At 37.1% G+C, this 17,137-nt stretch overlaps 1 protein-coding gene across 1 annotated transcript; it reads right to left on the reverse strand.

Annotated features, from left to right (window-relative positions):
- Window positions 1–324: 324 nt before the first annotated feature.
- Window positions 325–16,732, reverse strand: LOC141898762 (uncharacterized). The gene is made up of 23 exons (XM_074784843.1): window positions 16,619–16,732; window positions 15,629–15,787; window positions 14,737–14,855; window positions 12,276–12,535; window positions 11,544–11,694; window positions 10,909–11,073; window positions 10,660–10,769; window positions 10,259–10,349; window positions 10,085–10,125; window positions 9,658–9,749; window positions 8,511–8,643; window positions 8,248–8,325; window positions 7,753–7,892; window positions 6,871–7,046; window positions 6,471–6,554; window positions 6,221–6,381; window positions 5,751–5,866; window positions 5,350–5,554; window positions 3,324–3,395; window positions 2,732–2,921; window positions 1,744–1,959; window positions 1,439–1,584; window positions 325–968 (listed from the first exon to the last, which is right to left on the reverse strand). The coding sequence occupies exons 2-23, from the start codon at window positions 15,781–15,783 to the stop codon at window positions 942–944; spliced, it is 2,928 nt and encodes a 975-aa protein (XP_074640944.1). The 5' UTR covers window positions 15,784–15,787; window positions 16,619–16,732; the 3' UTR covers window positions 325–941.
- Window positions 16,733–17,137: the final 405 nt, after the last annotated feature.

Here is a 17,137-nt window from a genome sequence, read left to right on the forward strand (position 1 = left end):
CTAACTTGTACTTCAGTTGACCAAGTCGCAAGGCTCCAGTTGCGTAGTCAGATTTGAGACCATCTTAGTTCCAGTCGATAACAACTAAAGACTAGTCTCAAGATATAGATCCACTTTTGGATTTAACTCTGGTCCTGTAGCTCCTGATGGGGATAATAAGTCACGGCATAGAAAGGAAACAAAACAATGCAACCTCGTTTAAAAATAGTTTATTTCTGAAACTTTAAATATCAGTAACATGATACCATAGTAAACTCCATCCATATCATTTCTTATAAATTACATTCAATAAACTTATAAATAAATAATCTGAATTTCTTCTTTAAAAAACAACAAATTGTAATGAAAAATATCTCCTTAATAGAAAATTGTAGACATATTCATTGTTCATTTCATACATAGTACTTATAAATAATCCATAACTAAAAGTGAATTTTTATCATTATTACAATTAGTTACTAAATAATTAACAAAAAAATCTTATAATCGATAACAAAAACAGGACGGATTTATTACAAACATAGTTAACAATCGGTGCATTTCAACTGCCGACCCCCTCACCCCCAAGGGACGCTACGACAAATTACCCCTGGATACATAGTGATATAGTTCTTGTTTAAGCTTCATTTTCAAATGTTTTACCTCTAGCGACAAATTCTAAGTCAGAACAGTACTGTAGAACTGGGTTTTAGTTTATGCCAAGGACATGACACGTTGTTTAATTGCGAATCTTTGGTTTCAGCAAACAATAAATTACATTGTTACACACAGGCTATAGTGATTATGTATGTTGTATTACGATCATTCACCTTCATCTTTGCAATCAATACCCCTTAATCTGTTCAATACTATTTCGGATTCTCATAAACCTAGTTGATCGCCATTTTATTGTGAAAATCTTACTAGACGAGCATCAGTACGGTCTCAAGTCATTTAGGTTTCTATTTATCGTCACCAGTTTTATCTCCCTGAAACAAATAGAAAACATCATTAACTTCAATCAGTTCCACAGTTTAGGATCCAGTTCCACTGTTCAGGATCCAGTTCCACAGTTCAGGATCTAGTTCCACAGTTCTGAACCCAGTTCCACAGTTCAGGACCCAGTTCCACAGTTCAGAACCCAGTTCCAAAGTTCAGGACCCAGTTCCACCGTTTAGGACCCAGTTCCACAGTTCAGAACCCAGTTCCACAGTTTAGGACCCAGTTCCACAGTTCAGAACCCAGTTCCACAGTTCAGGACCCAGTTCCACAGTTCAGAACCCAGGTCTGCAGTTCAGGACCCAGTTTCACAATTGAGAGTTAAATTTGAGGTTTTGAGATACAAACTTCCATTTGACAGCTAAGAGTAAAATTTAATATGAACCGATTTCAATTTTGAGTCCAAAAAAGAACTGTGGAAAAGGGTGCGGTTTTATCATTTATTGGAATGATAGCTTACATCAGACCAGGCCGATTCTAATTGAGGAGCAGGTGCCGCGAACGTTGAAGGCGTCGGACGAGAAACTGTATCATTATCTACATCAATAACCGGGTGAGGAGCTGAGTGAGGCGCAGAATGAGGAGCAGCTGAGACCTGATGACTCGCTGTAACATTGAAAAAAAAACGCATCATGAACGACTTCACAAATGACTGTATCAAGCCCAGGCAGGGAGGTGGGTTCCTGCCTAGGGCATTAGTTTGAAAGCTTGGCGGTTTTAATGGACAACATTGCTCCTGAATAGTGTGTTAGTTTGCTAGAGTACCTGGTGGTGGGAATGTAGCTGCTGCTGCTGATGATGGTTCGGCTCCTCTGTGTTTCCTCTCCCGTTGTCTTTTCTCCCGTCTCCTGCTCGTCTCTGAAGCTGCTGATGATGCTGCTGGTTGCTCAGTAGCGGTCGATGGTTGGAATGGACCGGCTCTGTCGTACAGTCGACCATCCACTATATCCTGATGAGAGGATCCAGCTCCTCCACCTCCACCTAGAAAACAAACCAATCACTAATACATCAACATCTTAAATTCATTCTCTACATTATAAGTTGGAACTAACATTTTAAATCTTAAAATAGGGATATCTATTTGATTGGTAGATTCAGTTTGATTTGTTTTGATTTAGTGTCCCTTACAAACCCACCAAACCTGCCGGGAGCAAAACACTGGGTTCAATAGTACAGATATTATATATGTGTGATCAGCGTTCAAATTTATAGAATTTCCTGTTTAAGTCGAAGTACTACATAATTGGAAATTTTAGTAACCATTCCACATTATAAGATAATCATTCTAGATTATAAATTTGAACTAGATTTAACTAAGTCGGAGACAAATAATAAAGTAAAATGCTCGACTGCATTTTATCAAATACTCAGCAAAACTGAAATCATCCTATGGTCCCACAGTTCTGAGTTTAAATCTGACTCTAGAGTAAGATCATTTGTAAATGAACTAATTTCAACTACGCGTCAACTAAACCAGAGACCTGTCAAATTGAGTCCTCAATTGTTTAATCTACAGTCTAACTCAAATCGAGAACTGTGGAACTGGATCCAGAAAGTTTGTTTCGATAGACAAAGTGACTGTCTGATATGAATGAAGTAAAAAACCCACAATGTAATGAAAACAAAACTAAATGAGCATTTCACATTTCGGCCTAATTCTATCGGCCGTTTTCAAAACCGGTCAAATTCTCATTTAGGTTTTTTCATTATTGTATGGGTTTTATTCATGGCTGCAAAAGTTTGAATAATTTACCGGCCACAGATATCAGTAAACTCTGTAAAGTCGAATGGACCATCATTAAATCTTTATGAAGTTTCTCTTCGATTTCGTTTTGACGAACGAAAATTTCTCGAACTTCTTCGCGAATCAAATCGACTTCGTTTTCAAATTTCTGAACGGTGACGCGATTAGAACCGGTGACATCATCAGCGGCAGCACCTAACTGTGTGAGCAAAAACAAAACAACCGAATCAACATGTTGTGAGAAATTCGTTTTCAGATCCCGAGGTGGATCTAAATTTACGTAATTTTAAAATATCATTGATTTTCAAAAATAAGCATCGAATCTCTTGTCAGTTTTATTCATATTCATCAACCTGGCGAAATTGTAAAGTTGTGACTTACTAGGTTAAGACCATTTAAGTTCCATTTAAGGATAATTTAAGTTCTACATGTATAACCATTATAGACCAGTCTTAAGAATGAAGACCATTTAGGTCTTAGGTCATAAAAGCGCATATTCAATTTCAAAATTTCATTTCAACTAGACCAAGAGTTGAACTATGATAGAAATACAGCTTTAGTGGATACTAGGGTGGATAGTAGAGTGGATTCTAATTCTTACCAGTGAACCTCCATCTGTGCTCTCACTCTTGAAATTACTGTTTAAAATCTCCATCACTTCGTCCATATCATCCTGGAAAACAATAGAATCACAAAATTAGATTAGAAAAATACCTCGAATTTATTCAGACCGGAAAATGAAAATGCAACTTGCATGCAACTTATGATCAGATTGGGAAAGTTTGATGATGAATTTCATGGCCCGGTTTTACAGTTTTCAGTTAAGTTAAGAGTCTCAAGTTGAAAAGTTGAAATAGTCATATGTATTTCATCTGTGAAACTCGATCAAAGGGTCGAATAAAAAATTGATATCTTCAATACACATGTCAAATACAGAGTTTCAGAGTGCTTTTAAAAGTTGTTTATTTCTGGATTTCTCCAAATACTAAAAAATCGTCATCAAACTTCATCCACGTATCGATACAATTCCAGCATAGAACAGAAATAAGAGACCCTCCCAGAAAGATGGCTGCCTCTATTGAATCCCCTTATGACATCACTCGGTCATTTTCTGAATTTGGGATGAATTGAAACAAGTTAGGTCATTTCAGTGATGTCATAGAAGGATTTTTTTGTAGGTGGCCACCTGTTCGGTAAGGCCAAAAAATCCTCATACCACTGGATGTAGTTCGACAGTTCTGAGTTAGATTTTAAATCCACCTCAACATAGAATTCGAAAACTTTCAAATATAGTAAATGAATAATTCAACCAAAGAGTTTAAGGTTTAAACACCGCACAACTGTTGAACTATTTCCAAAAAACTCATGCTCAACGTGAACTGAAAAAGTAACGTTTATTTGAACAGAACTGGAGTTACAAGTATTCAGGGGCAAGTCTAGGTTAAGTGGAAGGCAGTGGTCCAGAAGAACGGAAAGGTTTTTTTATTCCTCGTAATGAAGACAGCAAATGGGTTCCCCCTCTTGTGCTAGAAATACATTTGAAGAGACGCAATATCTGAGAGGATGAGTGTGAAATTTGCAGCAGTTTTTTTACAATCTCTCTCTCTAGACAAATAGGGGGCAACCTCAATGAGACTGTAGGGGGGGTCCAGACCTCTGACATCGTGGCTGCTGAAGTAGCAAGGCTTTTGATCCCCCCAAAGATTCAGAAAATATAAGTTCAATTTTGGTATAATCTTTTTTTCACATTATATCAATATATTTCAATGCAATTACCAGCATTGCTAGAATATTGACATCCATTCTGGTAAGGACAGCAGACATCTTATAAGGGGTGGCTGACTTGCAGAGGTGGAAATAAAATTGAAAGGAGTGAATGCCACCTAGATCAACCCCTGGTTATTACCGTAAATATGCTGACTTATTAGCAAGAAGTGCAATGGGTAATGAAGCAATTGCAGTGATAGGTTATATAAGCAAAATGATCAGTGATTGGTTTGTATCGTTGATGGAATTAATAAGCACCATATTGTATCTAGCCGGTTGTGGTTTTTTGCGAATTAAGTTGCAAAATGGAAGAAGCATTTCTTTCAGATCGTCCATATCAACCTATAGTAAATAATACATTCATAAACAACAAATCAACCAGTTTCAAACTATTCAAAATTCAAGCAATCCAAATGAGCAGCTTTTGACCAAGATCCTTAAAAAAGCTGTTAAACAATTAGATATTTCAAATCGTTTAATCTATCTATGAATACAGTTCCACTGATCCACAGTCATATAAGTGATAAGATTGTCAAACAGGTTGGACACTGATCTAGTACTGTTACTTCTATGATTCACTTCACTGTGAATCAGAAGAATTGTGGAACTGGGTTCTAAAGTTAATAATCAGCTAAAAGAAGCAAAGCTAATAATCTATACAATCAAACTCAGGTAAGTCATCAATTAGATAAGTCGTCACATTACTGAAGTCATCTCTGTTTTCGAGTACCAATATGCATTTATAATTCAATTAACTCAGTGTTTAAGTCGTCGACATAATATAATGATCATCATAACTACAACAGTTTGACTAATTCACAAAATGAGGAAAAACATTGTGTTGTTTTTATTTCATTTACCTTCAGTTGAAGCGTAACTTTCTTCAGTTCGTCCTCTCCATCAGTTGATAAATCATCATCGTAATACAAACACTCCGGGGCGCATTCCGTTTGAATTTCATACTGAAATCTATTGTAATATTTCCCCGGCAACAAGCTGTCTTGTATGTTCAATATCGTAATCGCTTTTTGCATAATCGCGTTTGCGTTGGCATTATCATACACCCTGGAAAATAGACGACAAATATTTGAATATTATAACATAGTAAAAATACGGAGCATCAAAAGTTACACAAAGTTAAAGTTCAACAAAAAGGGCCTCAATGTGTTAAGGTTTTTAAGACCCGCTGAGCACCACTCAGGGCATTATTAGTAGGTCTAATGTCCTCCCTGCAGCTCATCACAACCTCAATATTACGTACCTTTGAAATGTGTCCGACATCAAAGCTATGAATAGATTCAAACAAATGATAGCGGAAACAGCCAACCAGGTACCGACTAGAATATCAGTCATCAGTGAATCTACTAATTTCATATCCTACAAATTCAACGAAATCAACAAAATGTAGAGAACCGTGAAGATGAAACGTATATAATCCCGGCAAACTACGAACGAAAAGAGTCTGAAATGTTTCCTTCAGTTAATAGTTTATTCAATATCCTAATAGTCATCTTCAGGAATACTAAGTGTTATATGTCAAATAAATAGCAGCTCATGGAAACATAGCGAAATCTTTATCATTCATATAATGTGCAGGGGTCTTATATTAGGAATATAGAAAGGATGCATGGGACATTTTCATCAAATATTGAATATATTCAAAAATTTTCTTGATGTAATTTGTCACATTTTCTCATCAAACGAAGCAGATTTTATAGAACTTTTACGTACGTTATACTGATATTCATCGACTAACGTTAATCGAAACATCGTGAATAAAAGCGCATTGAAATTCTGGAAACCATCGACGACCATTGTTATGTTCTCACGCGGAGTTCCGATATCGACTTCTTTGGGATTTTCGCCTCCGAGAATCATCCAAAAAGCACAAACTGGAAAAAAATAGGAAAACCTTATCGTTATAGCCGGTCGTTACAGCGAACTTCGGGCACCAGAAAATCTATTTTTTCAATTCACTCACCGTAAGGAATGTAGAATACCAAATATAAGAATGCAAACTTCACAATATCACCGAACATACTTCCTACTATTACGATGAAGGGACCTGAAAATAATACAAACAATTTAAAACTAGTCGATTCGGAAGTTTAAACCCGTGAAATCGGATCGAATCAAGTAATTTCGTAGCTGGTTCTTCCAATTTACAGTTAGATATGCGCACTCAGGCACACGCTTATGACACAGTTCCTGATTGGCTGGCAATGTGAACAAATTCTGCTTCATTCTCAATGCACATTGGTCAATTTCGAGCAAAGGCTGACTATGTAACAGCTTCAGTGCTGACCTACGAGTATATTCGCAGGGGCAATAGGGGGCAGCACTGTATGAAGACAGTGGCAGTAATCGCGTTTAGTACTTACCTAATGATGAAAAGGCTCGAGCGTTTTTCATCAATCTCAACCACAACATTATAATATTAACAGCGTTGATCCTATTGTGCCATAAAGCGAGGAGATGATTGTGGTTAGCAACGTCCACAAAATGAGTGACAAGCACGACGATAATCAGGAAATAACATAACCAATCAAATATATTCCTGTAACGTAGAGAAAAAAATAAGTTTGTCAGTTATGATATGATATGATTTATTTTCAAGTAAAATTTTTGGAAAAATTAATGAATAAGGAAATGCATTAAAGATGATGTAATAATATTAAATGAGGGACTGCTTTGAAGCAACATTTAGCTTATACAAGAAAGCAGCCCTAGAAAAGAGGAAAAAATATAGACAAGATGAAAATAAAGAGAAGAAAAACGACATAATACGGATATAATAACGACATACATATCCATACATATACATAACACATACACATACATATACACATACAACCATACTTCTATTCTAAGTTAAAATCGTCGGTTAAATTCGAAATTCAAATAGACTTAGATAAATGGAATAAAAACTCAATATAAGCTATGAAAGTAGGAAACAAAAATAAGCAAGGATAAACTTGATTTTGTTCCAAATCTCAGTTGCTCGGGACAATCGCAGTGGTAAGAATTCGCCAGATTCGAGTCAAAATTCATATCTCAGTTCCAGAGTTGTCGCAAGTTTGACTAGGGTTTAAATTAGTTCATATTTTCGATGCTCTAACTTTGGAGTCAAATTCTAGTGAGAACTGTGGAACTGGATCCTAAACATGAATTGCGGCTGTGTAGAGTTGTGAAGTTGATTCCCGGTGTTTTTGTGAATGAATGAAATTGCCAATAGGCCCTAAAAATCATGGTCAAAATCTTACCAGAAATCGTTGAAATATTGCGGTTTTAATTTGTCCATATCTTCTTTCTCGAGATTTAGGAACATTTTCTCTTCGGGCCATTGTGGATGACAGTATTCCTCATCGCGCGCGATTTCTTTCAATCTCCAACGTTTCCATTTCTACAACAAATAAATTACAAACAAACCTGATATTCATTGTTTTGTGTGGAGGCTCCACAGTTCGTTTTACAGTTTTCAGTTAGAACTTGATTTTCAATTACGAACATTTGAAAAGACTTTGGAGTTTGACTCCTTGGAGTTAAAAAAATGCAAATGAACTGATTCTAGCTCATAGAGGCAAATTGAACGTGTGGAACTCGATCCAGAATTGTGGAACTGTATCTTGGGTGTGGTTTGGAACATCATCTAGGGGTTTGGACCTGTGTCCTAGGATGTGGAACTGTATCCGCGGGTTCGGAACTGCGTCCTTGGATGTGGAAATGGATCCATGTGAAGCCGACTATAAAGAACTTACCTCATGAGCTACTTTTGATTTCCTGATTTCTAGAATCTCCATTACAACCTGATGAAGTGTCATCAATGATGCAGTACACTGAAAATATCATTACAAAATATTGTCAGTATTCAATATTCTCCATATAGTGCCGAGTTAAATTTGACTGAAGGTAAAATGTGTTCATTTTGAATCTGGAGTCAAATTCAAACCTAGGGATCGGTGGAACTAGATCCAGAAATAAGACCTCAAATTTCAATAATCAGATAGTAACGAATACTTACCAGAACTACAACCCTCCAGGCGTCATATGGAAATTTATAAGTATGTTTTATTCTCCAATCTTCAATCGTAGCCAAACACGTCCATAGTATAATAAATACTAGATTATATATCAGATTATACCAGGCTCCAAACCTACAAATAACCCAGCATAGATTTGTATATATTGAAACTTTATTCATATTTGTTACAGATTAGTGCGTTTTTCAATGAATTGTTTTCAGTATACATCAGAAAAAAACACGTAGATTCAATAACGTGATTGATGAAAACAATTAGTTAAATCAATATCAAAATGATCCAACTAGAAAGAACTCGTGTAAGTTGTCATCACATAATCATTACTCAAGCCATCTACAGTTTTGAGTTGTCATTTTGCTGATTTACCAATACATATGATCATCATAACTATGACGAGTGATCCTAATCATTTACTCCAAGGATGACTTCAGCAAGGTTTATAGTGATTGTGTATTATCCACTGTACCACAGTGAAAGGAGAGTGACATGTACAACAGTGAAAGAAGAGTGACATATACCACAGTGAAAGGAGAGTGACATGTACCTACTACAGTGAAAGGAGAGTGTATCATAAACAAACACGATCTCACGACACTGAAAACAAACCTTCCAAACTGATTCCATTTTCGTTCTAAAAGTCTCACGAATACCGGGTGTAAAATGAGGTCATGTCGGCGTTTATTTACGCACATTTTTAACTGTAAATTAAATATTGTGTTAGAGAAGTAAAGAAGGATTAGATGCTGATGATCACAGCCCAGGTTCCAAGAACAGAACCGCACAAACCAAAACCCAGAGGCTAAATTTAATCAACAAAGTGTCAGTTATTAACCAAAGGCTACTGTCTCGATCATCCTCCCTCGGCAGGGATGTACATGCGAAACGGTGCTAATCAGGCAGGGTTTCGCGTAGTGGCAGAGCATCGCGAGGCCATCAGCTTTCGATCCCCAACGAGCAAGGATGAACAGTCAGTCATGAGCAAAACTTGTTATCAGTTAACTTAAGAACAAAGCATAAAACTGTCGACAAGAAAAGCTTCTCCATTTGATCAAAGTTAGATGAGTTGGGTTATAAAATCAGTGGTTATAGAGTATATAGAGCGGGTGGTTATTGTTGGGGGGTACATACTTGCCGAATTGACACCATTTACGATCAATTAATCTTTGAACTGAAGTGTGGGTGACAAGATCAAACTGTTTATGGGCAACTATTACTTCCAACTAAAATAACATTAACAGGAGAATAAAATATCAACTAGAAATAATAGAACTCGAAAATAATGAGCAAATTCTAATAATGAATTCTTGTCTTGTTCTTATCTATGAAAAGGTTGGTTCCCCTCAACCCGCTGAGCTCCACTCAAGGTAGCCCTCAACCCACTCATCAGCTCCCCTCAGGGCACCCTAAATCCTCTGAGCTCCACTCGGGGCACCCCTCAACCGACTCAGCTCCACTCAGGGCAACCCTCAACTCCACTCAGTGCACCCTCACCCGCTGAGCACCACTCAGGGCTGCTTACAGTATTATTCTCAGCAGGTTTCTACGTTTTACTCACCGTTGTTTGTGAAGCATTGTCTTCTGAATTTCCAGTATCAGCTACAAAATTAAACGAATATCAAACATAAGAGATTTTTAAATGAATGGTTTGAGATTTTGAAGAAATTGATATTAATTCTTGAAAGTAATGTGGATGTTGTGGATGAAACGAGTGGAATGGGATTTTACTTACAGTTGATTTCGTGTTCTAGTTTATTAAGGAAGAAATACTGTTTTCTGTTTGCGCGGTCTGTGATGTGAAACTGATCCAGAGCTTCTTTAGCCTTTAACATAAAACAATTACTAAATCATTTTAAAGAAATAAAACATTCCCTAAAAAGAAATTGTTTGTTACTTAAAAATTTGATATATTCTTCCATTGATTAGAGGCGATTGACACTTTCTATCCGACCCCGATTGAAAATTTGGGCAGTACACAATTAAAGACAAGAGGTTTAAGTACAAGGCTGAGTCAAGAGCAGTTCATGGAAGGGTAGTCATAACAAAGCGCTGCTCTGAGAAGATAAGACACTGACGGTGTACGCATATTCCTAAAATCATGGTTTCAAGAAATAGAGAACGAAATATTCCTACCACTGGCGCCATCTTTGTAATCATCCAAACAATCGCTCGCTGGCCGGTAGAATCAACACCGTCAGCAGGAGCTCCCATTTCTAATAGTAACCTCGCTGTTTCACTACGATCTACAAAAATAAAATAATTCATACGTACATGTCCTAGCTCTACAGTTCTGGATCCAGATCGACTTTTGAATCAAATCTTTTAAGCATTAAAACTGTGGAACTGGACCCATTAGTTACCGTTTGGGGTTTAAAAACCTACCTAATTCAGCGGCCACATGGACCGGCGTTCGGTTTTTGTAATCGACCACCTTTTTATATTCGCAATCGAGTTTGATTAACATCTTCAACGAATGACAAGCATCATTTCTAGCCGCAAAATGAACGGGAGTTTGATTTTCACCTTTCGTTCGAGCTTCTTTATTCGCTGTAAACAAAATATCAGAAATGTCCTCACGTTTCATCCGTAAATTGATAACTGAAAACTTTAAACATTGAACTACCTACATAAAATGAACTAGATGAAATGAAGTTTATCTTGAATCTCAATTTGTCAAGGCCCGGTAACTAGATGATAAACTCAGTGTGTTGGCAGGTCACATACGTATAATCAAAAGTAAGACTTTTTGAAATACCTGATAAATTAACTTAATCTGGTTCCACAATCGGGTTAGATTTAAATCCGTTGAGTTAAAATCAGTTCATTTTCAATGTTTTAACTGTAGACTCAAATGTTAACCAAGAACTGGTAGAACTGGAAACAGGTTTTTCTAGAAATATCAGGACCCAGTTCGGTTATGTTTGATTTTAGTCAAATTTTATCTGCCGAACTGTGGAACCGGATCGTGAATAAATTGGGGAAGTGGATAGTGGATTGAGATGCGAAATTATACATACCTCCATTTTCGATGAGGAATTTACACATTTCTGGGTAATCTACAGCAGCCGCGACGTGAAGAGGAGTTCGGTCGTACGTATCACATATATTTACATCAGCTCCATTCTCTATCAGAAACTTAGCTACATCCGGGTGCCACGCCCGAGCTACCTGTAAAAATGCATCAATTGTGTAATGTATGATCGTGTATAATCATGATGTAATAGTAACCATCACATCATCAATTCAGGACACAATAGCTATTACGTGTTATAGGGAGAAGCGTTAATCATCAAAGATCAAATAGGGTTTTTGATGATGTCATAGGGGGATGTATGGAGGCAACCATCTCTTCAGGAAGGGTTTTTGATGATGTCATAGGGGGATATATGGAAGCAACCATCTCTTCAGGAAGGGTCTATAGGTGACTAAGCAATTTGATGACATCATAGGGGGATCTCATGCAGTCATCTTTTCCACAACAGATAAATCCACTGATTGACTGATGTCATAGGTGGATTGATGGATTAATAATGAGTGAGTGATGTCATAGGGGGATAGATGGAGTAATGAGTGATGTCATAGGTGGATCGATGGATTAATAATGAGTGAGTGATGTCATAGCCAGGGGGATAGATGGGGTAATGAGCGATGTCATAGGTGGATTGATGGAGTAATGAGTGACTGATGTCATAGGGGGATAGATGGAGTAATGAACGATGTCATAGGGGGAATAGTCTCGATGTGCGTACCTCATGGAAGATAGTCTGTCCGTATTTATCACAACAATCGAGTCGCGCTCCGTTTCTGAACAACGAATAAACGAATTCTAAATCGAGTCGTTCGGTCATGTCGAACGTCGCTCCTAGACGAGCGAAATACTGCAACAATGTACGGTTACTAGCGACGATCATCTGGTGAGTCGTATCCTTGACGGACGGACTGAAATCATCCTCCAGTTCGCTGAGTCCGACTCCACCAGTGTTGGAACGGTTTAAACCTTTCTCTTCGACTAAAAGTAAAAACATTCGAAAATCATAATTCTGATGAGGGTTGGTCGGACAGTCAGCGTTAGTTTTGCTGGAATCATTTATATTAAGTTGTTTTAGATTTTTTTAATCATTAAAACGGATTTAAAAGCATTTATCAAAATATTCTACTGTACGTTACCGGTTTGAAATTTCTAACAAAGTTTGCTCAAATTTCGATAAAATCACAGCCAAACTTTCATCTAAATCTACTGATTTGAAACCGATGCTTTTTAGTTGGTCATTGATTTCAGAAACTGTCAAAATTCTACTGATTTCAAGGTAAATTATACGTGGGACTTGTGTTATTCAAACATATCGGTTGAATTGTTACATATCTAGACTATCAATTTGCATTAAGTTATCGAATATAATACGTAGCTACATTTGATGACTAGGATTCATTCCAATAAATCTTTTCCGACTTTTCTCAAGTAAAACCGAGTTCGTTGGGCCCAGTTCCACGGTACTAAGAATTTTACTCTGTTACTAACGACTATGAAACTGGGACCACGGTTGTCCATTCAACTTTACATTTTATTCACAATGAATTGAAATGCCATGAGTTGGAAGTTAAAAATCATGCCCCAGGTATTCGAATGAAAACCTTGTCATCAATATAGAGTCATTTCAGGGGTGAAATAGTGATATATATATATATATATATTTCATTAAAGAAGCACACAACACTCTGTATCTATACAGTTAGCAATACGCAGTGAAATTTAACTAAATTAATCAAAGCAGATTTTGATGATGATATCATTTCTTCCGGGAAGTGATGCGGAATACTTACGTTCAGTATCTTCAAAAAATGTGAAAAAATTAATGAAATAAATATACAAACAATAAGATTGAGAATATACATAGAGCATACCTCTTCTATCCCGATTAAGATGATTATAATCTGGTATTATAAATCATTATTTAAAAAAAAAAGACATTTAAAGCAAATTATAGATTAAATCATTTATTAAAAGCCATGCAATCAATCATTTAGGCCCCAATAGCCGCAATAGATTAAACTCCTTCCCTTAATCATCAGGGTCCAGTTCCACAGTTCTGAGTTAAGATTTGACTCTGGGTTAAAACATTGAAAATGAACTAACTTTAACTCAGAGTTAACTCTAACTCACAACTGTGGAACTGGGACCTGCCAGTTATATAGTGGATGGTGTAATTTGACTTCATTTTCAATTTAGTCCGACTCTTCAGTCAATTCTGAACTCGCAACAGTGGAACTGGATCCTGAATTAATTATCAAGGTTTTGGGACGCAGAAAATCAAGTTTTTTATATATTCATATTGTGTATCATTGAAAGCTGGTGGTTGGTTTTATTTCTCCTACCAGTTAGAATACCCGGACCAACACTTGAAATATAACCAGTTGGTTGAGATGATTTTAGGAAATCTAATCCTATTTCAACTAAAATAAAAACTTCTACAGTCAAGACGAGGTATATTTCATGGATACTAAAAGACAAAGTTCATTTCAATGCAGACAGTATAAACATCGGGGGCTGAAGAGCTTTAAAAATCTGCTAAACTGAATAAGAAGCACGTGATTCTATAAACTAATTCAATTAAGAAACTACTGATTGATAGTCGTTCACATTTTCTCTAGTCAAACTAATGGTCCCAGCATTGTAAAAAGTTGGTTTAAGAGCCAAACCAGTGGATAACTGATATATACAGGACCCAGTTCCACAGATTAGAGCATGGTGGTATAAACTAGTTTATACACTCATGGTTGGAAAAAACATTAGTCGACAAAATGGGTCACATTTTAATTCAGACCTGTGGAACTGGGTCCGGCTGATGGCCAACTTTAAACTTTTGGGCAACTGGTCCCCGGTGCAATTTCTAATAATTTTCTTGCTATACATTTCTGTCTCGTTTTTTTGATAAGCATTAATAACCCAAACCCGTATACTACAACACAAACTCCTCCTCCACCAATTCGTTACTAAATGAAATTAGCCCTGAACTATGTACAGATGTTGGACTAAGTTTTTCTAATGCTAATTGAAGAAAAACAGACATATCAAAGCATTAAAATAAAACTAAAAGCATCAGACCTGTATTAAATGCACCCACAACACGCTAGGCCTATCACTTTTATATCAGGGATATTTCCTTTCATTTCACGTGAAAGCAAATTTCAATTATGAATAAATCATTTTACCTTTTCGTTTGATGATACGTTTATTAGTCGCATACTCCATCCAACGCGAAGCGCCTTGTTTAACATTGCTGATCAAATTCAACGCATTTCTAGTTGGAAAATCGATCAAATTCAGTTTCCTGGAAAGCAAACAACTTAGAATCAGAACATCGAAAAAACCTGGGGCCGGTTGCTCAAAAGTTGGTTAAGAGTAACCAGTGGATAGTTGATGGTGACAATTGAAATTTCATTGTTACTATGGTATTTAACGGCCGGTTATCTTTAACCAACTTTTTAGCAACTGGCCCCTGGTTCCATTTTTTATTTGATGCACAAGCTTTCACTACTAATGTAGAAACCTGATGAAGCTGCTATACATCAGTAGCGAATAGAATAGTAAACCTATATAATACTACTTGTCTCGTCGTATTTATTCTACACCCATTTAATGTACGGTTCCTCTACAAGGTTTAAACGGGTTAAGTTTGAATTCTCGTCCTCATTCAAATCCTGTAGTGACCATTAAGCAAATGAGCTGCAAATTTGAGACTATCTTTTATTGTGAAATTGCAGTATTAGAATCGATATCAAGATCTATCCAACCAGAGAAAAACAACTCAGGGTCCAGTTTCACGAAAAAGTTTAAGCCTAAAACGGTTAAGTTTGAATTGTTGTCCTCATTGAAAACATGAAGTAACCAATGGCAATTACACCAAAAATTTGAGTTTAACTTTTTCGTGAAACCGGCCCAGGTAACGATCTAAGTCAGTAACCAGTCTGGAATACGTGGTTTCCATGCGATTATAGAAGTGCAAACCGCCAATAATGAAGTCACTGATAAATTTGAACCAGGACTGATTCTAACGCGGGTTAATAGTTAAAACCAGCCACACAGATTGCAAATGGAACTTACTTTTTATTATTGATTTTATCATCTGTATCTCCGCTGGCTGCTGGGATTTCTTTGACGTAAGCCGGGTTTTCATAGTGTAACGATTCATCCGTCGACATCGGTCCAACCCGATGTCTTTTATGTGACTTCTTCGGATGATCGGAAGAATGATTCATTTTCCTGCAACAAAAACGAATTACTGAAAACGTAATAATTTTGTGATGTTCATCTTTCAGCATGCTTTACAAACCCAGCACATAACAGCCATGGTACGGGGTCTATAAACCTCCCCAATCCAGGCTGTCGGTCACCTCTCCAAACACTAACCAGGCTCAATGTTGCTTAACCATAGGGATCGTGTGAGAACTCTCAGTGTTTACATGGTAAAGACAAATTGAGTGGATATGGAAAACAACGGAATGATGATTTTGAAGTACGCCGCAGTCTCATCACAGGTGAGCAAAAGCTCTCAGCATCATTGATTAGAAATTCATCCATCCAATATTTCTGAACATCACTTTGCCTTTATTCATTTATTCCAGGTGCGTTGTTGGAAGCAATTTTTGATTGCTGCGGCCAAATGCCGATTTTGGACAGGTTCTAAATATTGCAGCGAATTTACTTAATTTCTTCAAAAATGTGGTATTCATAGAAAAAAAATGTCAATCAGCAAATTATTGCCGCGGATTTCGCCGCTGCATTTCCAACGCCACTGTATTCACGTACGTGTCCCTTTTTCCAATAGGTCCATCACAAGGACCGCAATTCTCTTCACGTAGAAGGAATATCATTAAGACAAGTGGTGTGGATCTGGGACTGGGGAGGGTAAACTCCGACTCATCTGAGTCTGAGACTGTCTGAGTACTGTACCTGTACTGCTGTACTACTGTTGTTGTCTGTTGTGCCTCTCTCAGTCTCATCATCTCAGTCTCTATACATATTCATCATTTGACATCAAAATGAAATACAATTTACTCTATTAAACTATCAAAATATATCAATATAAATCACCTCAGTTCTGTGGATCAGTTTCGATGAAAGTATCCAATAATTTCATGTATATTTAGCCGATTTTAGTCGATATTTCAATCCTATCTCGTCTATGTGACCGCCATATTGTTAGACTATTGATATGGAAACGGCTGTTAGGTGGCGGTAATGGATGGTATGTGCTGTTCGTGCGGGTTCCTACCCGTCCAGACGCGCCCGTTTTGACCACTTCTTCGTAATTAAATATCTAATTAACAAATCTATCTAGGCCTATTAGTATCCACTTTGAGTTTCATCAAGAACCTTAGTGTATGATCTAACACAGGATCAGAGGGACAGATCACACAGTGGAGACCGGTCGAGAGCCCGGCCGGTTGGTTCCGGGCCTCAATAACTACTTTTAACTGATCTCGATGTAGAGCAATGATTGGAGAATTAAACACCGAGATTGCGCTCCAAACTCCATCTCCCCGGCTGAAGATTTTTCTTCTAGCTCGTTTAGCTCTGGGTAGCACCCAAGTTGTAAGATAAAGAAAAAAG

Source organism: Tubulanus polymorphus, chromosome 2, assembly GCF_964204645.1.
Source record: "Tubulanus polymorphus chromosome 2, tnTubPoly1.2, whole genome shotgun sequence".
Classification (NCBI taxonomy): Eukaryota; Metazoa; Nemertea; class Palaeonemertea; order Tubulaniformes; family Tubulanidae; genus Tubulanus; species Tubulanus polymorphus.